Source organism: Nyctereutes procyonoides, unplaced genomic scaffold (genome assembly GCF_905146905.1).
Source record: "Nyctereutes procyonoides isolate TBG_1078 unplaced genomic scaffold, NYPRO_anot_genome, whole genome shotgun sequence".
Classification (NCBI taxonomy): Eukaryota; Metazoa; Chordata; class Mammalia; order Carnivora; family Canidae; genus Nyctereutes; species Nyctereutes procyonoides.
Genome location: NW_026575140.1, coordinates 39,630,907 through 39,653,780, shown reverse-complemented (window position 1 = coordinate 39,653,780; position 22,874 = coordinate 39,630,907). Strand labels below are relative to the sequence as shown.

The 22,874-nt window shown below is 41.4% G+C and overlaps 1 protein-coding gene across 1 annotated transcript in view; it reads left to right on the top strand.

Annotated features, from left to right (window-relative positions):
- Positions 1 to 22,874, top strand: part of LOC129497114 (cytochrome P450 2J2) — a 42,386-nt gene that overhangs the window by 3,251 nt on the left and 16,261 nt on the right. The window contains exons 2-4 of the mRNA XM_055305687.1: positions 9,836 to 9,998; positions 20,883 to 21,032; positions 21,425 to 21,585. Coding sequence (XP_055161662.1) covers positions 9,836 to 9,998; positions 20,883 to 21,032; positions 21,425 to 21,585 — 474 coding nt within the window. The remainder of the gene's footprint in view (positions 1 to 9,835; positions 9,999 to 20,882; positions 21,033 to 21,424; positions 21,586 to 22,874) is intronic.

The window sequence follows — 22,874 nt, the reverse complement described above, 5'->3', positions numbered from 1 at the left end:
TAAAAATATTTTATTTATTTATTTGAGAGAGAGAGTAAGAGGGAGAGAGAATCTGAAGCAGATCTGCGCTGAGCATAGAGACCAACACGAAGCTTGATCCCATGACTAAGGGATCATGACCTGCCTGGAACCCAAGAGTTGGACACTTAGCTGACTGAGTCACCCAGGCAACCCACTTTTTTTTTTTTGGCTTTTACTTTTCAGAGATTTGATTATGGTATTTCTTAGTGTTGGTTTCTTTGGGCTTATTGGATCTGTAGGTTGATATCTTATCAAATTTGAGAAGTCTTCAGCCATTATTTCTTCCAATATTTTTTCAATTCCACATTCTTTTTTATTTCTCTTTCTGAGACTCTTGGACAGTCATGGTGCAACTGTTAGATCTTTTGTTATTCTAACATAGATCCCTGAGGCTCAGGTTTGTTCTTGTCAATCTATTTTCTCTGTGTTGTTCAGATTGAATACCGTTTATTGATCTGTCTTCAGTTTTACTGGTTCTTTTATCAGTACCCTTCTGCCATTGAGTTGTTCTATTGAGTTTTTTGTTTGGGTTATTATTTTTTTTAAAGATTTTATTTATTTATTCATGAGAGACACACAGAGAGAGGCAGAGACACAGGCAGAGGGAGAAGCAGGCTCCATGCAGGGAGCTCAATGTGGGACTCGATCCCAGGTCTCCAGGATCACGCCCTGGGCTGAAGGCAGGCTCTAAACCACTGAGCCATCCAGGCTTCCCTGGGTTATTATATTTTCAAATTTTAGTTTTTCACCTTAGTTCCTATGTATATTGTTTATTTCTTTGGTTAAGATTTTCTATTTTATTTTATTTATTTTATTTTATTTTTAGGATTTTTAATTTGAGAGAGAGAGAGCAGGGGGAGAGGAGAAAGAATCTGAAGCAGATTCCACAAGGAGCATGGAGCCTGATGCAGGGCTCGATTTCATGACCTTGAGCTCATGACCTGAGCTGAAATCAAGAGTCAGACACTTAACAGGCTGAGCCACACAGATGCCCCTTAACATTTTTTGAGAGCATTTGTAATTGTTTATTGAAACATATTATAGATGCTTTAAAATTTTTATCCTCTAATTCCAACATCTGTGCCATCTCATTATTGGTATTAACATGTTCAAATTGAGATTTTCTTGGCTCTTGCTAAGGTAATTCTGGAATATATCCTGGACATTGTGTTTTATATGACTCTGGACATGTAAATTCTTCCATTTTAGCACAGAGTCAACCTGTTTATATTCAGAAGGCTCACTTTTATGGTTTGTAGTTCAAACGCCAGTTTAAGTTATAAAGCCTCTGCAGCGCTTCTAGTCTTCCCTGCTTATGTGTTATCTACCTACACAGGACTCCATCCTACATTCTCATCAGTGCAGGCTAGGGAGAATGAAAGTGGGAAAAAAAAAGACAGCCCCCTGCTCAACCCTGGGTAGAGTAACCTATGCCTTACTGCAGGGAGGATGGAAGTCAGAGATCTATCCATATCTGCTCTATGGGGAAGGAACATCTCCTTATTTCTGTAGGAGAAAGGTAAAAATTAGAATTCTTCCTCTTGACTCCTCCAGTTCAGGAGTGATAGTTACAATTTAGCTCACAGACTGGGTGGGCAAGGGGCATCATTTGTTCGTAGGGTAAAGACAATTTTCCACCCATGTTTTCCACTGTTGCAGCATCCATCAGGGTTGGGGAGAATCATATCTTTTTTCATGGCCTCCAGAACAGGAAGGTAGAAAGGCTAAAATGTTTCTGTCCTATTGGGTCAGGCTTTTTCTGACACTTTGGCAGAAAAAAATAAAAGCAGGCCTTATTTGGAGTTATTTTTGTCTGTGCCAATTAGGGTCATGACTAACAGGAGTAAAATGGAATGCTTTTACTGAATCTTATCTGGAATCAGAAATTTGATCTGTGCTTTTGTTTTACCACTAATATAGATGTGACTAGAAAGGATAAATGAGGGCAGCTCGGATGGCTCAGTGGTTTCGCGCCGCCTTCAGCCCAAGACCTGATCCTGGAGACCCAGGATCGAGTCCAGTGTCAGGATCCCTGCGTGGAAGCCTGCTTCTCCCTCTGCCTGTGTCTCTGCCTCTCTTTCTCTCTCTGTGTCTCTCATGAATAAATAAAAAATCTTAAAAAAAACAAAAAAAGAAAGGATAAATGAGGGGCTCCAGGGGGGCTCAGTTGGTTAAGTGTCTGCCTTCAATTTAGTTCATGATCCCAGAGTCCTGGGATTGAGGCCAATGTTGAGCTCCCTGCTCAGCAAGGAGCCTGCATCTCACTCTCCCCACACCCTGCTCATGCTCTCACTATCTCTCTCCCAAATAAATAAATAAAATCTTAAAAAAAAATAAAGAAAGCATAAATGATTTGCCTGACATAAAACTGGCTAATAATGAAACTGATGCTAGGATCTTATGCATGGCCTGATGTTTTCTCATCAGATCAGACTTAAATTTTACTGCATATAGATTGGCATTTTTAATATTTTCGACTGTAAAACAAATGGAGTCAAATGGTGCATTTAGTTATAATTAAATTTACATTCTAGCAGCTTGGAAACATTAAGTACCAACTCTTTGCTAGGTCTTGTATCAGGATCTATATGTCCATTTTCATTTAATTTTCACAAAAGACACACAATGTAAGCATTATCTGGTGGTGTTTCCATTTTGCCACTGAGGAAACTGGCTTAAAACAATAAAGTCATTTGAGTTACTCAGCGTAGATAATGGCAAAACAAGAACTTGAATCCAAGGCTTTTTGACTCTTAAATCTATTCTCTACTTATGCCACTTGACTTTTCATGATAGGGGATGATTGATTCATTCATGGATTCATTTTCCTAACACATTTATGAAACGCTTACCATAGGACAGCTACAACGCAAAACAGTGTATGATGAAATGTGTGGTGTAGACTCATGGTAACCAAATGAGGTATCAGGAGATAGGATCACAGAGAATGGAACCCCTAGAGATAACCTCTTGTAGAATGTTGGAATAAGCTGGGTTGAGCTTTAAATGAGCTTTAAATGTTAGGCAAATAGGTAAGTGAAATTAAGGGGACAAGAGATTTTAAATGGGAGAAAGCTGCAGGAGCTAAAGCATGGCAACAGCACAGTGAGAAACCAACCTGTTTAAATGGCATTATGGGACCTTTTCTTGTATTTTTGCCTCTACTTTCTAAATTTTTTCTGCCATAGCTGTATGATCTATTAGAGTAACATTTATCTAAATAAGAAAAAGCCTTATTAGATCAAAGTGGAAGAATGATAGATAAGGTGGATACATGTATTAGTTAGGATACACATTGAACTGCTTATAACAGAGACCCCAAAATGGAGTAGTGTAAAAAAGATTGAAATGCACCTTTCTCCCACAAATGAGTTCAGATGTAGGCATTCCTCCCTCCAGGAGAGGACAGAGAGATTGCTTTGTACCACAAAGTCATCCAAAAGCTCCAGTTCCTTCTATGTTGTAGCTCTGGTCTTGCAACAGTCTTGTGTGTGAGTTCTAGTCCAAGGAAAAAGGAATAGGGAAGGTGGTGAACAAGCAGCTTTCTTTTTTTTTTTTTTAATTTTATTTTATTTTATTTATTTTTTGATAGTCACAGAGAGAGAGAGAGAGAGGCAGAGACACAGGCAGAGGGAGAAGCAGGCTCCATGCACCGGGAGCCCGACGTGGGATTCGATCCCAGGTCTCCAGGATCGCGCCCTGGGCCAAGGGCAGGCGCCAAACCGCTGCACCACCCAGGGATCCCAACAAGCAGCTTTCATTTAAGGATGAGACCCAGAGATGCACACATCACTACTTCCCATGTCCCACTGGCTATACCTGGAGAAGCTGGGGAATACGGTTTTTGATCGGGAACTCATGTGGCTAGTTAATACTTAGAGAGTGCCATCACTCAGAAGAAGAGAGAATATCTTCAACCCTTCATTTAAGGATGAAACCTAAAGAGTGAGTTAGAAAGAGCCCAAACTTTATACCCATAAGCTGTGTGCCAAATCTTCTTCTCTGCAAACTGAAAATGCTTTCTAGGATTGTTATAAGAATCAAACAACCTCATGAATATCAGTTTGTTGCCAGGGTACCTAGCATACAGTTGATGCTTATTTCTATATCTATGCCACTCTTAGCTTTTTTTAAAAGTTGAAAGCAAGAAATTCAAGGAAAGTCAGTGTTGTTGCATCCCAACCATCCCGTGTCTGGCCTCCTTGCTGGATCGGCTCCATTATCCCACTCTGGCTTCTTCCCCTTCATTCCTTTGTCAGTATCTTACCAGAGTCCCTTTGATAAAATATGTTCCTAGATATATCAATAACAATAAATAATTTTATTATTAATATCAGTATTATGACTAATCTTGCCATGGCTCCCATTTTATAGATTTGGAAACTGAAACACAGAGAAGTCAGATAACTTGCCCCCAAATTACGCTCTGTGTGATTTCAAATGGATTTGTACAACTTCACAATCCAAGTTCTTCAACACCTGTTTACAACTCCCATTCAAACATCTTCAGACTTCTAATTACAAAGAAAACAGGATTCAAACTATTTTACTTGGCCAGAAGACTCTCCTCAGTCTAGCTCAGATTACCTTGCCAGCTTCGTCTCCTATCTCCTTACTCAAATGAGGAGATACTTTTCCCAGGAACCTGTCCTGGCACTTGGCACCTGGTTCCTTTACATGCTTCCTAACTTGGTCCCATCAAATGATTTATTGTACAGAATAGTAAAAATAAGAACTGATTATTTTTCCAGATGCTCCATTAGACTGTGAGCTTCTTTAATTTAAGGACTTGTTGTACCCCCCAGCCCCCAGCTTTGACCTACCACATAGTCAGTGCTCCTTAATGAACCCTACACTGCAGTCAAACCACATAACTCATTTGTTGAACACCCACATTTTCCTGACTTCATATTTGCATACACTGTTCCCACAGCCTAAAAGGTCTTGCCTTCACACTGCATGTGCTTTTGCTGGCACCCTAACTTTCGTTTCAGATCTAGTTCAAATACCATCTCCTCTTAGAGGTTTTCTCCTATATCTGGGATAGAGATTCATGTCTTCTTTCAGGAGCTTCATATCCTGTTATGCCCAAGATTGTGAATCCAAGAAACCACCAAGGAGCCGACACTGACGCAAGCGCACGAGGGTTTATTTGCAAGCCCCAGCTTGGGTCCAAGTATCCCCGACATAGCGGAGCAAGGTCTTGGAAGCCGAAGAGGGTTACAGCTGGTTTTTTTATGGGCTGGTCTAGGGGATTTCCAGAAGGGGTGGAGGAATTGGAGGAATTTCTCAAGTTCTGTTTACATTCTGACATGGGGCTTTCAAGGGCATTGAGCTCTGTTCTCATTCTAATATGGGACTTTCTGCCACGGGCGTGGGCGTGGGCTCTGTTCTCATTCTATTTTTTTTTTAAGATTTTATTTATTCATTCATAAGAGGCACAGAGAGAGAGGCAGAGACACAGGCAGAGAGAGAAGCAGGCTCCATGCAGGGAACCGGATGCGGGACTTGATCCCGGGCCTCCAGGATCACACCCCAGGCTGAAGGCAGGCACTAAACCACTGAGCCATCCAGGGATCCTCTCTGTTCTCATTCTAATATGGAACTTTCTACCACGGTGATGGGCTGTTGTCTTTCTGATATGGGATTCCCTGCCGAGGACATTCTGCAGTTTTTCCTGTAAAGTTCAGCTCTTATTCCCAGGGGCCTAAGATGGCTGTACTGTGCTAATGCTAAACTTGAGTGGAATGGCCTTAATTTTTCTTGGCCTCCACAATCCCTTTCTACCAGTATATATTTTTTAAAGATCTTATTTATTTATTCATGAGAGACACGGGCAGAGGGAGAAGCAGACTCCATGCAGGGAGCCCGATGTGGGACTGGATCCCGGGTCTCCAGGATCAGGCCCTGGGCTGAAGGTGGCACTAAACTGCTGAGCCACCTGGACTGCCCATCTACCAGTATTATAGCATGCATCACTTCTGCTGTGCCTTGTTTTTTTTTTTCCTGCAGCCAGGATTGCCCCAAGAGACTTTGACACTTTAGGAAAACACCGTATCATATTGACCTTTGGTTTTTTTTTTTTTGTTTTTTTTTTTAAAGATTTTATTTATTTATTCATGAGAGACATGGAGAGAGAGAGAAGCAGAGACACAGGCAGAGGGAGAAGCAGGCTCCTTGCAGGCAACCTGACATGGGACTTGATCCCTGGTCTCCAGGATCACGCCCTGAACTGAAGGCAGACCCTTAACCTCTGAGTCACCCAGGCGTCCGGATATTGACCTTTATATTTCCCCCATGTCTAACATAGCAATATTAGGAGTTGCCTGGCAACTCTCAAGCATTTTATAACTAACGAGTTGAACTTGAATTTGCTTTCCACACACTGTTCTCAGAAACTTAGCATAGTCCCCAGGAACTATCTGTAAGACCAGTGTTCTTAGCAGGAATTCATGGGCCCCAAGAGACTGGTGAATTCCTGAAACTGCGTGCATGACTATTCATATGTACAGGATTTTACTGGAGAGCAGATCCATGAATACAGTAGATTTTCAAAGGATTCTGTGACTCAGAAGAGTAAGAACCATTGTTAATGTGCTTTATTCCTATTTCCTTAGGTCTGTTTTCTTTTTCTTTTTATCAGATAAAAATACTTCTGAACTATAAAAGCAATACAAAGTTAAAAAATTTTTCTTTTTTTTTTTTTTAAAGATTTTATTTATTTATTCCTGAGAGACACAGGGAGAGAGAGAGAGAGGCAGAGACACAGGCAGAGGGAGAAGCAGGCTCCATGCAGGGAGCTTGACGCAGGACTCGATCCCGGGTCTCCAGGATCACGCCCTGGGCTGAAGGCGGCGCTAAACCGCTGAGCCACCCGGGCTGCCCTAAAAAAATTTTCAAATATAATTTAGTGAGTGAGAGGGAGAGAATCTTACCCTTCCTTGTGCCAACCCAGCCTCATACACATACATAAACACACTGAGCAATTACTCTATAGAATTTGATATATATTTCTCCAGACTCCTGTGTAATAAAAGTTTTCCTGTTTGTAACTTTTTATTAGAGGTTCTACATATCAGTGAGTACAAAATTGAACTTCCCAATTAAAAAGTTTAGAAGACATAAGCAGGCCATTTTAAAAATATAATACACATATTGGGGAAAAGGTGTTAAACCTTAGTAACATATAGAAACAGGATGCATTTTTTTTTTTGGTCTGTTAGGATGATATGTACATGCATGTGTGCATACACACACACACACACACACACACACACACACACACTGCTCAGGGCTGGTCAGAGTTTAGAGAAGCAAACCTTCTCCCCTGCTGCCTGTGAAGTGAGAATCACTCTACTTTTCCTCTTTTCCTTTTCCTCTCTTTGTGTCTTTGTTCTGTGGGTTCTTGAGTTTAAGAACTTAGAAGTGGAATCTCTCCCAATTGTCCGTCAAGATATTGGTAATCATGGTTTAAGCTCTTATCTCATTAACTTCCCCTCCTAATTTTTCTTTATCCTAAACATTTATTTCGCTTTATCTTACTATGTCAGTACTTAATCCCACACTTGCAATTTTGACCATTTGTGTTGAATTTCCTATTACTTTTGTTCACATTTTATCAGTTTCTGTGTTAATTCTTCTCTCTTCATTTTTCTATTTGCCTTCCTGAATTATCTTACTTTTTAACCCCTTTTATTCTATTGCTTTCTCATTTTTGTAATGACTTGGCGATTGTACATTGGACGGTAGTATACTCTACCTAAAAGAAGTGTTCAGATGCCCGGTGTGTCATCCTGTAAAGTGACAGCATGATGACCAGCACAGTGCATGTGAAAAGTGTTAGACACCACCACAGTCAATACCAGGGCTCCAGGAGGTCACTTGACCTATCCATATGTACACAGTTGAGTATGCCAAGAAAGTTTCTGATCCAGTTCTTTTTTGGTTGAGAAATCTACATGGGCAGAAAGCTGGAGGGGCTGAAACTCGGAAGGAGTTCACTCCAGTCAATACTAATGAAATGCTGTACATCTCATTAGTACAAGCTGAGATTCTAGGTTGTAGATGCACATTGTCAATTAGGAGTCATTTAGTTGAACCTGAGATTTTTAGCCATTCCAAAAACATGTTTTCTGAATATTCTAAATAAGTCAAGAAATCCTTTTTTATAAAACCTAAGAAGTTCATCCAGGCAGTCAGCAAGATGAAACAAAAAGAAAACAATTGCTTGGTTTTTATGGATCCATTCCTACCATTTCTTAAAAGCAAAGACCTGTACTTTAGAGGCAGACGAATCTGAGAGGGAATCTTGGGTCTACCCTTTCCAGCAAGATAAAACATACTGTGCTAGAGATGAACAAAGATTGGTGGAAGACTCTGGGCTGAACGAACAAGGGAAATACTGAGTTCAGGCTTGGTTTTTAACGTGGGAGCAGGGTGGAGAATGAGACTGGTGTAATCCATTGTATTTGCTTTGATGGGGACAGTGGGGTCCAAGGCACTGAGGGTGGCAAGGGGAAGCATAAACTGTGGATTAGGAAGGAGAGACCATAGATACACGGAGGAAACGGAGTTCTTCTGTTTGGTACCACTGCCTGAAGCTAGCCACAGCCCAGATGGACAAGAGGCAGGGATAGGGTCTACTCAGAGTCATCTCTTGAATAAACAAATCAGGAAATACCTTGATTTACTATTCACTTGAATAGTATTACCTTAAATACCATTCATTCTCATTCAACCCACTTGCACATACCTGCACATTTGTGTGTACTCCTGACATACCACACACTCTTCCATTCTCTCCCTCCCTCTCTTTCTTTCACGTCTTTGTCCACAAACCTTACATAATGCCTGGCAAAGTCCCTTCACCACTCAGTAGCTTTGTGGTCACCTTGGTGACATTGCTTGGGCTTCGACTCATTTTCCTTTTCTGAAAGACCAGGAAAATCATTAATGCCACAGGGTGGTTGTGAGAGTAAATGAGATAAACACGTCACCCAGTGTCCATGTGCCCTCCTCTAGCACATCACCTGTGTGCTCCCGTCCTCTCTGCTGCCATGAGTGTGCATTTCTTCATCCCTTTGCACACACAGAGCCCATTCATTCCTCGGGGGCTCAAGTGGCTATGCGCCCGGTACCAGAAAACAAATTGCCTTTCACACTGTTGCTCTCATTCTTCCTCACCAAAATCATTGAGGGAGGAATAATTTTTTCCTTTTTGTAGCTGAAGCTCAAAAAAAAAAAAAAGTAAAGCAACTTTCAGCTAGTGAACCATAGAGCTAAGGTGTCCACATAGCTCCAGAACTAGAGTGGTTTTCTACATAGCAGGCCCCAGCCCTATCATGAATTTTCAGTCATCTAGCACGTGTTGAGGAAGGGGACATTCTCTTACTACTTCAACAGCTATGATTTACTAAGAATTCCATGCTTGCAACCCCAGACTTACACTAAGTCTCTCAGTCTTCTTTGGCAAGTCAGGTATTCTGAATCCTCTCTCCTCACTAGACTCTAAGATGTTTCAGGGTTTTTAGAGGCCTTGTTTTATTATAGTTACATCTTCATGCCTCGTTTTTGGGTTCACTCAATTTGTGTAGGTTGAATATATGAATGAATGTTTACAAGGAACATATAGTGAATTCAATCCAAGTCTAGTTGAGAGGAGGGGAAAAGCAAACAGAAGAGAAAGGTACCCATCATGCCAAGGTACACAGAGACTCTCCTTGGTACAAGACCTTCCCCAGCTACACACAACCCTTCTATTCCTGGACATACAGACACGTGCATATTCAATTGTGACTATTTAACTGTTTTTCAGTTTGTAAAGAAATATGGAAACGTTTTTAGTGTGCAGCTCGGTGACATGCCTTTAGTTGTTGTAACCGGATTGCCCTTGATCAAAGAAGTTCTTGTGGACCAGAACCAAATCTTTGTGAACCGCCCTATCACACCTATCCGTGAACGTGTCTTTAAGAACAGTGGTAAGTTTCTTAACCAATGTAAGATGGGTAAGTTTGATATTCTTATAGTCTGTGAAAGGTGCCTCTGTCACTAATTTTCCAGCACTCTCAGGGAGTGGGCACATTCCGACAATTAAAGAAAGCTGGATGCCCATATTTCCCTATTGAAGGCACCCCCTTAGAGAATTTGGCAGGGTCTTGTCAGGTATCTGGAAGAAGCTGTATCTCCTGCATGAACTTGCTCTGGAAAGATTGATAAATAAGTAACTGCATTACTCATTGATAGCAGAAGAAGAAGCAATGTATTCTCGCTCTCTTTCTGCTTCCCACTCCAATCTCTTCCACTAGAAAATGGATTGGATCTGCTTCCTTCTGCTGCTTATATAAGTCCCTCTTCTTGCTTTCTAGTTCCTTATGCTTTCTTTTTAGGGCTGTGCCCACAGAGTATCTCAAGCCTTCCATTCTGTATTAGAACAGTTTGGCAAGAATGCTTAAAATTATCATTAAATAAACATAAAGACTTAAAAACCTAAATGGATAACTCGAATCTATTACTCTACCAAACACCTTTTTTTTTTTTCAGGTGCTTCCCAATTCCTTTTTGAAATAGTTTATCTTCCAACTCTACATGCACTCACTCCATTTATTATGTGAAAAGCACAGTGCTAGGCACTAGCTACACAACAGTGAGTGCAGATCAAATCCATGTCCCTAGGTAACTTACATTCTACTCAGAAATATAGTATCAATTAGCTCTAATAACTTAAAGCATTAGGCTTATTAAGATATGTGCAAGATGCATTTATTAGGGATAGCTAATCTAGTCCTGGGATTCAAGGAAAGCTAATATACATAAGTGACAATCAATTTAATAAAGTGAAGAGGCATAGGAAATCTGAAATAGAATAGGAAAAGTCCCTGAGGGAAGGACAGTGAACTTGAGGAAGTGAAAGGTGGCCAGTGTGTCAAGTACAGGGATTAATTAAACTGGAGGTAACTAAAGGAAGATGAACCGCTGAGCTTGGCCAGAAACTGTTCATGCTAGCTCTTGTTAAGGGTGTTGGGTTTTAAGCTAATAACAAGAGAAACTCTTTAATTATTATATTTTGTTTTATTTTTATTTTATTTTATTTTATTTTATTTTTTTAAAGATTTTATTTATTTATTCATAGAGAGGCAGAGACACAGGCAGAGGGAGAAGCAGGCTCCATGCAGGGAGTCTGATGTGGGACTCGATCCTGGGTCTCCAGGATCACGCCCTGGGCTGCAGGCGGCGCTAAACCGCTGCGCCACTGAGGCTGCCCTATTTTATTTTATTTTCAAGATTTTATTTATTTGAGAGAAAAAGAAAATGAGCAGTGGGGAGGGGCAAGGGGGAGAGAGAGAGAGAGAGATAAGTACACTCCCACTGAGCAGGAAGCCCGATACAGGGCTCCATCCCAGAACCTGGAGATCATGACCGAACCTGAAGGTAGGCATTCAATTAACTGCCTAAGCCATGCAGGCACCCCACTCTTGAATGATTTTAAATAGAGAATGGAATGATCTTATTTACATTATACATTTTAAAAATTATGTAGGTTGCAATGTAGAAAATGGTATATGGGGAGCAGGAGACTACTGTAGTGTTTTAGGTTAGACAAGCTCATAGCTTAGATTAGGGAGATGGCAAGAAATGATGATATGGTGGGCTCAACCAGTTTAGTGGCAGTGAAGATACATGAACTTAAGGTATCTAGGGGGGTAAATCCAATAAGATATGATGACCTAAATCAAGGAAGATGGGAAGCAGAATGAGTATTGAGTAGACACCCAAGTGCATAGATAATGGAAAGGAAGGAACATTTGGAGGACAGATGTTTAGTTTGGCTTGGGTATGGAGTTATATGGACATGATGAATCCAATCATGGATATGGTGAGTTTGAAAGGCTTTAAATAGGCGAATCAGGCAGACTGTTGGGTATATGTGTCTGGAGCTTGGGAACAGAAATAAATGGTCACTATCAATAGATGTTATTTAAAAGTATAGGAACTGATGAGATTTCCCAGGAATGGGGTTCCTAGGGAGAAGAGAAGAGGCTGTAGACTTTATCTTGAAGAAGTCCATCATTTCAAGATTTGATAGAAGATGAACCAGCAAAAGATATGGGAAGAAGGAAAATCTAGAGGATGTGATCCTGAGCACCACTGGAAGAGAGGGCTTCAGGAAAGAAGTGCCTTATGCTGCTGAAAGATCAAGGAAGATAAGATTGAAAAGTTTCCCTGGATTTGGCAGAGATGGCCATCTCGTGGAGATGGTGGAGGCCAAAGCCAGACACTATAAGGAGTTGGAGAGTACTCTGAAGGTGAAGAAAAAAACATAGGATGGCCTTATTGGAGTTGTAAAACAAATGGTGGACTGTTGAACACAAGATGTTTTTTTGTTTGTTTGTTTGTTTTTTCCCACTTTGCCTTTCCATGTGCTATTCTTTCTGTATGAAATACTCTTCCTTGCTTTTTTGAGTCATTTCTTTAATGTAATTTTGGAATGTAGGTGAGGTTTGGTGGGGGGAGATCTGGAGTCCATGGCCAAGAAAGAATTCTTGAGACATCTTTGGTGCAAAACAGTGTTCTTATTAAAGCTGCTGTGCCAAGGTTGTGAGGGGTGACTGATTATACACTTGGGAGTTGAGAGACGTAAGGAAATGGATTAGATGGTCATTAAAGGTGGTCATTCTATGCTTGGTTAAAGCCTCTACATGCATTTTAAATCAATAGAGGTAGTTCCCTAGGACAAATATGACTAAAGAATAAAGTCATCAAGAAGCCCTCTTTGAGGTCTAACCTTGACAATATTCTAATTACAAGGAATCATTGGCTAGTGGGAGAAGACTTGTCTCAAGAGATAAGGGCATCCTCAAGTGCATCATCTAATCCATTTTTTAAAAAGTGTGGTCATCCAATATCTCCACAAGTCCATAGTTAGCCCCATAGAGAGGGTACACTCTGGCTTTTACGGAGTGATTTTGTCATCCCAGCCATAGAGAATTGGTCAAAGTGCTAGCTGGGTTATGTAATTGTTGGGGAACCAATGCCATTTTTTTCCCAGCTGTTCAAATAATCATATGCCCATGGGGTCCTGTTATTATCCAGAATAACAAGCAAGAGGATGGTCTATAAACTATTGTAGCAATTTCTCTGAAGTTTACCTCAAGTTGTCTAGCATCAGTTTTTAGGGCTTTAGGAAAAAAGGCAGTTTTAGTTTTTAATGACTAAGTCAAGAGAATGGAAGAAGATTGGAAACCTTATTTGGAGAGCCATAGCCCAAGATTTGAGGAAACCAGAATTCAAGATCTAGCCAGTTCCAGGAACAGCTCCTGGGCTGAAAGCAGTGCTGAACCGCTGAGCCACCCGGGCTGCCCTAAAATCCATTCATTTCAATTTTAGTCTGTCCTCATCACACTAAAATTCCTTTCCAAAGATTTCCCTTCACAAACCTTCTACAACTTTGTTTTGCATTCAGATTTTGTCCCAAGCCTTTTCTTTCCAGTCTTATTTAGGCAAAATCACCTTCTTTTACCTTCAACAAAAATATATTCCCATACCTTAGATCGTTCTTACATATAGCATTACTTCCTTTATTTCCACGTCTTAATTACATTTAGCAGAACTTGGCAATCCTAGAAAGCTTAGTCTCCAGTGAAAACTGAATAGTAACCAAATATGAACTGTTACACCAAAACTCTTTAGAAGCAAATTTGTTAATCAGTTAAGCACAAAGTATGTTTACCAACAGACTCAAGATCCTTAGTTTTTTTTTTTTTTTTTTGCAATAAGAAGTCAAAAGCATAAACCTATGTCCAGTAATCAATGCTTTAGCACTTCATTCTTATTTGGAAAAGACTCAAATGTTCAATGAATTCAATTCCATTTATCATCCAAGCAAAACTTTAGTTTCAGGTTAGCAAAGACTTTGAAAACTATGTTAACAATTACCCATGAAAACTTTGAGACAATTAACCATCATTTTAGGTTATCTTTTTGCTAACAAATTGCAACAGAGGTAACACGAACTTACTTGATGTTGAGCAAACTTTGGTAGAATAAAAGTTTCATATTTAATGCTGATAACTTTAAAGACAGATCTATCCTAATTAAACCAACAAATGTAACTTAAATACTGAATTATGTTCCCCCTGGGCCCACCTAAAAGTCAATCAATTTGTTCCCCCTTGTCAATTTTTCACCTGAGACACCGGTGGGGAAATCTGGAGTAGGTGGTGTTAGGTCTCCAAGGGGCTGCTCTTCTTTGCTCCTTGATAGAGAGGGGGAGAAGAAGCCATGGTGCCGGAAGTGCCAAGAATGGCACAGGAACCATCTATAGAGGCCTCATGCACCCAGGGTGGTGCCCAAACAAAAAGTGAGGGATGAGAAAAGAGAAGAGGTAAAGTGCTGCCAGAAGGCAGAGAAAGGGTTCCCAGTTCTAGAACTTGTCAGGTCCAACAGACGAACTGACGACATGTTTTCCCCCCATAAGGGGGAATAGGCAGTGCATGTCTGGCCCTAAAACAAAGGGAGTTTCAGCAGCTGCTTGGGAATATTCCTTAAAACCCCCTGTTCGCTCCAATTATAGCCATTAACCCAGGAAATGAGGGAGAAGCCCCCACATCTATTAGGGGGAGAAGGAATACTGAAAGAGTGAGAGTCAGAGTCCCCTTCAGCTGGGATGCCCTGCTTCCTCCAGCAACCTGGGTCTATGCAGAAGAGGCCTGTTTAGATAATTATCATTCAGTATCAGGAGGGGGTTTACTGGTCTAATTATGATCAAACATGCTCTGCAAGAGATCCTTAAGTTGGGGTCCTGGAGTAGAGCATGAAGGCCTAGGTGATGTAGGAAAGATGTTAGGGGGATGCCTGGGTGGCTCAGTGGTTGAGTATCTGCCTTTGGGTCAGGGTGTGATCCAGGAGTCCCAGGATCAAGTCCCACATCCAGCTCCCTGCATGGACCCTGCTTCTCCTTTTGCCTATGTCTCTGCCTCTGTGTGTGTGTGTGTGTCTCATGAATAAATAAAATCTTAAAAAAAAAAAAAAGGAAAGGAAAAATGTTAGGGTTTGAAGCCAACAGCCAAGAAAGAATTCTTGAGACGTTTTGGTACAAAAAGGTAATTTTATCAAATCATAGGTAAAGATGATTTTCCAACAATTGTATAACTCAGCTAGCATCTTTACCAATTCTGTGTGGTGGAAGTGAGCGAATTGCTCCTTAAAAGCCAGCGTATACTCCATTCTATGGTGTTAACTATGGACTTGTGGAGATAATGGATGATCCCACTTTCTTTATGATTGGATTGGATGATGCACTTGAGGATGCCCTTATCTCTTGAGACAAGTCTTCTCCAACTTGCCAGTGATTCCTTGTAATTAGGATACCGTTAAAACTGGGCCTCAAAGAGGGCTTCTTGATGGTATCATCCCTCAGTCATATTTATCCTAGAAGCCACCTCTATTAATGTACAATTACAAACAAAGGCTTTAGCCAAGCATACAACAGTCCTCCTGGTAGGAGCCTCAAAGCTTACTATGGGACAGTCCCTGACTGTAATGACTTCACATCAGGTCAGAATGTCTAGAGACCAAGGGCCTCCAATACATGATGGGAGGCCAATTTATTAAATACAAAGCTACGCTCATAGAGATGCCTGAAATATAATTAAAACCTGTCAGACTTTAAACCCAGCTACCTGACCATATTACTCTATAAAGCATACCCGTTCAGAGGTTACTGATCTTGTTTATTCTAGTCAATGAGATTTAAGAGTCGCCTATCAAAAATACAGATAACAGGGGATCCCTGGGTAGCGCAGCGGTTTGGCGCCTGCCTTTGGCCCAGGGTGCGATCCTGGAGACCCGGGATCGAGTCCCACATCAGGCTCCCGGTGCATGGAGCCTGCTTCTCCCTCTGCCTGTGTCTCTGCCTCTCTCTCAATCTGTGACTATCATAAATTAAAAAAAAAAAAATACAGATAACAGTTGCTGTCCTGATGACAATAGTGTCATAGAAAAGGGAATAAGAAAAGCTCAGTTGTGCTATAGCGCTCACTCATGCATTGAACTTACCAAATCCTTAAAAATTATTATTTGTACTGACTCCAAATATGGTTTCCTAGTCCTACATGCCCATGGACCAATTTGGAAGAAAAGGGATTATTATAAAACTATAATTCCCCAATCAAATATAGGCCTGAAATCATTACTCTTCTTCTTGTGTCCTGATGACAATAGTGTCATAGAAAAGGGAATAAGAAAAGCTCAAGTGTGCTATAGCGCTCACTCATGCATTGAACTTACCAAATCCTTAAAAATTATTATTTGTACTGACTCCAAATATGGTTTCCTAGTCCTACATGCCCATGGACCAATTTGGAAGAAAAGGGATTGTTATAAAACTATAATTCCCCAATCAAATATAGGCCTGAAATCATTACTCTTCTTGAGGGTGTACACCTGCCTGAGGAGGTGGCTGTAACTCACCTCAAAGGACATCAAAGGATGTGACCTTAGAATCTAAAGGAAACAATTTGGCAGATTGTGTAGCCAAGCAGGCAGCACAAAATAAGCAAATATTAAGTCTTTTTACCAATCTTAAAAATAAAGTCCATAAGAACAGTCTATTCAGACCAAGAAAGGCACAAGACTGGCTTGTTACTAATGAGGAAAAATCTTTATACCCAAAAATAACCAATGGAAGGTAATACAGGGTTTACAACAGGGGCTACTCATTTGGGTAAAAAGACCACAGAGGTTACAGAAAACTTTGCTTAGAGAAATTGTCCCTAGATTTGGACTCCCTTGGTTCCTGCAAAGTGACAGCAGACTTTTATTACACAAATTCAAAAGTTGGTCCTCTAAAACTGAATAGCCCTTGATATCTTGACTGCAGTTAAAGGAGACCCAGAACTAGATGACTGTCTCCTAACAGGACCCAGTGGCTACGTGGCTCCAACTTGAATCCATGGCTTCCCCAAGGCTGGATAGGCCACTGTACTCTGGGTTTTGCCTGGATGCACAGATGCATTATTAAAACCATTACCGACCCAGGCAACCTTCCAAATTCAACAATGGTGGACACGTTCTGTGTCTCGTTGGTATGGCCACCTAGCATCCACCTTTGTTCCCTCTTTGGGACTGGACAATGTTGTTTGGCACATGGAAGCTCTTAATAAGGACATGGTCAAAGCCCTACGTGAGACTCTACAAAACAGAATGGCATTAGATGTTTTAACTGCTACACAAGGTGGAACTTGCGCTTACATAAAAACAGAATGCTTTATGTATGTTCCAGATAATCACAAAATATTTCTGGGTTTCTGTCATGAATAATCAAATTGGCGCTTTAAACGATCTTTCTCTTTCCTTTAATGATTGGTTAAACTCCTAGACTGGAAGAGGATTTTTGTCAACTATCAAAGGACTCTTATTTGGTCTTCTTTTTCTTTTTGTTAGACTAATCATGTTTTGCTGTTTTCTCTCACGTGTCTTCAGTTGGTGCTGAGACTCCTTCACTGCCATAACTACTTCAAGGTGACAGGCAATCCTTTCCACTCAGGAAGATCCACACATGCAGTCTCCCTTGGATTCAGCTTCCTCTGCTTTCATAACTCCTATATGTATATAAGCCCCAGCTGACCAGTGTTGACCCATAGGTAGGGACATCTCTATAGCCCTATTCAGCAGGAAGAAGTTACAGAATATGAGACCTTCCACCCTCAGCAGCCTTAAAGACTTAGGGTCAAAACTGTTCAGGGGAGAATGATTGGGAAACAAAGGCAGAATAAAAGTCATTACATTTCCTTACTATCTGCAGCCCATTGATAAGTCCTTGAAACAGGCAGAGTAGCCTTCCTCTAGGGACTCAGCTGCCTCAGTGTAATACTTAGCTAGGGGTAACAGGTAATCTTAGCTTAACTCCCCAGATCCTGTAAGTCTACTTTAACATCTAACAATTATTTTGGAAACTTCCTTAATCTGTACCCCATAAGACACATATTGGCAATTACTCTCCAAGCATACAGCCCACTGATATGTATGTATTTGAAGGGTCTCATGACTAAGGTTTTATTAGATGGTAATAAATGACCTTTCCTAACAATAGCTAGCCCCCTTAGGGTCCTGGAAACCTTGCTTCCAAAATTCCTTAGACACTTCAGCTATCCCTGACCCCCACCCAACTTGAAGGTCTATAATGGGCCATTCCTCATGATTCTGGTGTAGCTCTTTCTGCCCTTGGGTCCTGTACCCATGCTTTAATAAAGTGACCTTTTGCACCAAAATGTCTCAAGAATTCTTTCTTGGCTGTTGGCTTCAAACTCTAATGTCTTTCCTACATCATTAGGTATGAGCAATGAAGGTACCCGAGGTCCATTTGCCCTGTTGCCTACAGCAGAGATTTAACTGACAGATCCCACTAAAGCCATGCAGTGTTACAGGAGCTCAGTCTAAATTTTGCAACCCAAATTGTTTCCAGTGGGTTAAAAGGCATCCCAAGGGAGAGTTCTTGGGGACTGAAGAAGCCTACTGAGGCCATGCTCCTGGAAAAGTAGAGAAGCTTCATTACCAAATCCCCCTGACTCCTGGGTGGTGTCCCATGCAGGGTATATCAGAGGTTCCATGTGTCAAAAGCGATCAGAAGCATCGCTCAAAGGAAGAATCACCATTGATCACCATCCTGCTTTACCACGAAGGCATTCCTGCAGTAAAAAGGTCCTGTTAGAGGGAGGCCAACATCCCTCCCCTTCCCCATCGCATCCTAGGCTACAGACAGGTGCCTGGTGAATGGACTGAAATACTGTGCCCTGCCATCCTATGCCTTGAAGCCCGCTTTATCACCTGCTGTGAGGGGCATACCTTACTTCCTATGCCCTGAAGGTTGCATAATTTCCCTGTCATTTTATTTTTTTATTTTTTAAAAATATTTTGTTTATTTATTCATGAGAGACACACAGAGAGAGGGGGAGAGACACAGGCAGAGGGAGAAGCAGGCTCCATACAGGGAGCCGGATGCAGGACTTGATCCCAGGACCCCGGGGATCACGACCTGAGCTGAAGGCACCCAGGTGTCCCTCCCTGTCATTTTAAACCCATGGTAAATGCTAGAAGTTTACAAGGGGAAATTACCCAGTTTTGTAGCTTAAGTAGTTAGTAGAGGACATCGATGGAAAACGGCAAGGGTAGGGGCAGCCCCGGTGGCACAGCGGTTTAGCGCCGCCTGCAGCCCAGGGCGTGATCTGGAGACCCTGGGTCGAGTCCGCGTCGGGCTCTCTGCATGGAGCCTGCTTCTCCCTCTGCCTGTGTCTCTGCTTCTCTCTCTCTCTCTCTGCATCTCTATGAATAAATAAATAAAATATTTAAAAAAAAGAAAAAAGAAAACGGCAAGGGTAGAAATCCACCACTATCTAAGCGACATTCCAACCCCTTCAGTCCTTATAGCCAACTTCCCTAGGAAATGGTCCCCGGTTAGGTTTTAATTACATTGAGTACTGGTTTCGCCAGCTCCCAGTGGAGGTACTGCAGCCAGAAGTGAGTAGACCAGGGATGTGAAAGGGATCACATTAGATCAATCAGGAGGAAGCCTCACGTGGGAATCTTAAGATTGGCAGCTCTCCTGGTGACTTAGATGGCTGTCTTGTGCCCAAGACAGACAACTTTGTATAAGGACAGGACTAAAGAGAGGGCATCAAGTTTCTGGGTCTTATTACCATTTTGGCCAGAGTACTAACTTCCAGCCAAAAGACAGACTTTCTCCTCTTCGTAGAGTAGTCACGGACTAGAGAGTTGGAGCCTGAACAATCGATCAGAAAATGTTCCAATACGACCGCACCCCTTGAAAAGTCCCTGCAATGAGAGTAAAGGAAGAGGAGAGAAAGTGTTCACCAAGTTTACACCAAAGCTCACAGTCCAGATGAAAAGACTCAAAACCCCATGTTCGGTGTCATATGATGTTTTGGAATGTAGGTGAGGTTTGGTGAGGGGTGAGGTCCAGAGCTGATGACCAAGGAAGAATTCTTGAGATGTCTTTGGTGTGAAATGTGATTTTATTAAAGCAGGGGTACAGGACCTGTGGGCAGGAAGAGCTGCTGCCCTGGAGTTGGGGTTCTGAGGGGTGACTGATTATACACTTGGGAGTTGGAGGAAGTAAGGAAAAGGGAGGTTTCAAAAGGATTTTCCTATGTTAAAGAAGACTCAGAGGATTCTAGAGGCCTTGCCAATGTCAAGTTAAGGTTGTTTCTCTCTCTAGCAAAGCATTAACATTAGGACAGGAGCTTCCTGGAGGAATGTCACACAAATTCCATCCAGTAGTTGGGGGTGGGGTATCAGTTTGTGCTTTGTCCTCAGCTTGCCTTCTGCTCCTTCATCACCTTCATCTTTCAAGATAAGACTCTACTGGAAAGCCTCGCCTCCTTAAGAGTACGGATTTTATCTTATCCATGAGTGCATTCTTAGCATGTAGCATAAAGCAAATACTTCAATATACTTATGTGACTAGTAATCAAAGTGTGGGCTTTGGAATCCAGCAGATCTGAATTTGAATGCCTCTTCAGGTACTTACTGTCACCCTGTGAAGTTGATCTTTTGTGCCTCAGTTTTCTCATCAGCAAAGTGAGAGAGGGGGAGTAATGTTTACAACTGTCTCATAGAGTTTCTGTTAAGTGCTAACTTACAAAACACAGTAAAAACATTCAAGTTCTTGCATTGCAAGCAATCAGTAATGCTAGCCACTATATCCACTGCTTTGGGATTATTTCCCTGAAGAGTTTTCACGTGCCTTAATGCCCTCTCCTTCCTGCCAATACTTATTTCCATACCAATTTGCCAGACATTTACATTATAGAATAAGAAACCATAATGTTGGCTTTCTTTTTTTCCAGGATTGATCATGTCTAGTGGCCAAACATGGAAGGAACAGAGAAGGTTCACCCTGGCAACACTAAAGAACTTTGGTCTAGGAAGGAAGAGCATAGAGGAACGCATTCAGGAAGAAGCTCATCATCTCATCCAGGCGATAGAAGAGGAGAATGGTGAGTTGTCTCCTAGGACAGGTGCAGGAGATTGTGACTCATTCGTTCACTGAAAAGATACTTATTAAGTCCCTAAGTACCTACTTGGTGCCCAGCACTGTGCCAAGCACTGAAAGTATTACAGTGAACAACTAACCATGACGCTGCCTTCATGGAGCTCTAGGATTAAGCACAAGAAGACTGGTATTAAAACATTACTGATGTTAAACCCTGGTCGTCAGACTTCCCAGGTATTAATCGAGTACTTGCTGTATGTCAGACCCTGTGTAGGGGGCTGTGACCAGAGCCTCATAGGCAATTCAATATTCAGTATTTCATGTCATGTAGAGCAGACTCTCAGTGGAACATAGAACAAACCCATCTGAAGGATCCATCTCTTCCTCCACCCCCAGGACAGCCTTTCAACCCTCACTTCAAGATCAACAATGCAGTTTCCAATATCATTTGCTCTATCACCTTTGGAAAGCGCTTTGAGTACCAGGATGAACAGTTTCAGGAATTGCTGAGGTTGCTGGATGAGGTCACATGTCTGGAGACATCAATGAGGTGCCAGGTAAGAGGTTCTCTTTCCATATCTTGGGTAAGAATATTGGAGGAGTTGATGTCAGACACAGGTGGGTTCTTACTTTTTTGTTTAAGCTAAAATACCACCTTTTACAATGGAATTGGCAGCCTGGGTGGCTCAGCGGTTTAGCCTGCCTTCGGCCCAGAGTGTAATCCTGGAGACCCGGGATCCAGTCCCACATGGGGCTCCCTGCGTGGAGCCTGCTTCTCCCTCTGCCTGTGTCTCTGTCTCTTTCTCTGTGTGTCTCTCATGAATAAATGAATAAAATTGAGAAAAATACGGTGGACTTTAACTCAAACTTATTTGAAGTCAATCTGTTGACTTTAGTGTTTTTTGATAATATTATTGGATATTTGCTACCTATAAAGAACATTTCTAACATTCATGTAGAGTATAAAACTTTACATGATATATAGATATATATTTATGCATCCATGTTGTTTTATTTATAAGTACGATGTTGCCATTGCTTTTGAGTCTCGCCCCTCTGTGTCCCTCCCTAACTCAGCCACTCTGCCACCCTAAAGTACTCTTCACCGGAAAGCCTGTTCTTCTGTCAGCAGATTGCAGATTCATCTGTAAGCTGCTCTTTTCTTTTTAAAATTCTGAATAGTATTTCATTGTATGAATATGCCACTGTTTGTTGCTCAGTTCTCTATTGATGAATATTTGGGTTGTTTCCAGTTTGAGGATGTTATGAATAGCTGCCATGAACATTCTTGTACAGTTGTTCATGTGGACGTGCCCACTCATTTCTCTTGAATTTATACCTGGACATAAAAGATGCCTAAAGCTTTCAAAAGCAGTTATGCTACTTACATGCCCATCAACACTTGATATTGTCAATTTCATAGGGTATAGACCTTTGGGACTCAAACTTCACTCTTTCTTTGGTGGACCCTGTGCTCCATTTTGTCCCTCTAGGTCTATGAGTCTGTCAGAAACTCTGCTCAGCTTCTTGGTCTCGATGGACAAATATACAACTTTATCTCAGTTAAATTTTACAGAAACCCTTTAAAAATGAAGCATCATGGGGTGTATATCGAAGTGGGTAAGCAAATCCAGATAGTGTTCCACTGGCTCTGTGCTAGGTGCTGTATGGATCTTATGTCATACAGTCACCAGAATTACCTCAGGGCCCATTCGCAGCTAGTTAAACAAAGGAGCAACAAATTGTATCATCATCATTATTACCAAAATATTATACCTAGAAAGCAGTCGTGCTAATAGACCTGTATCTGTCTCATTTTAAGCATAGGTAACTTTCCATTATGTCA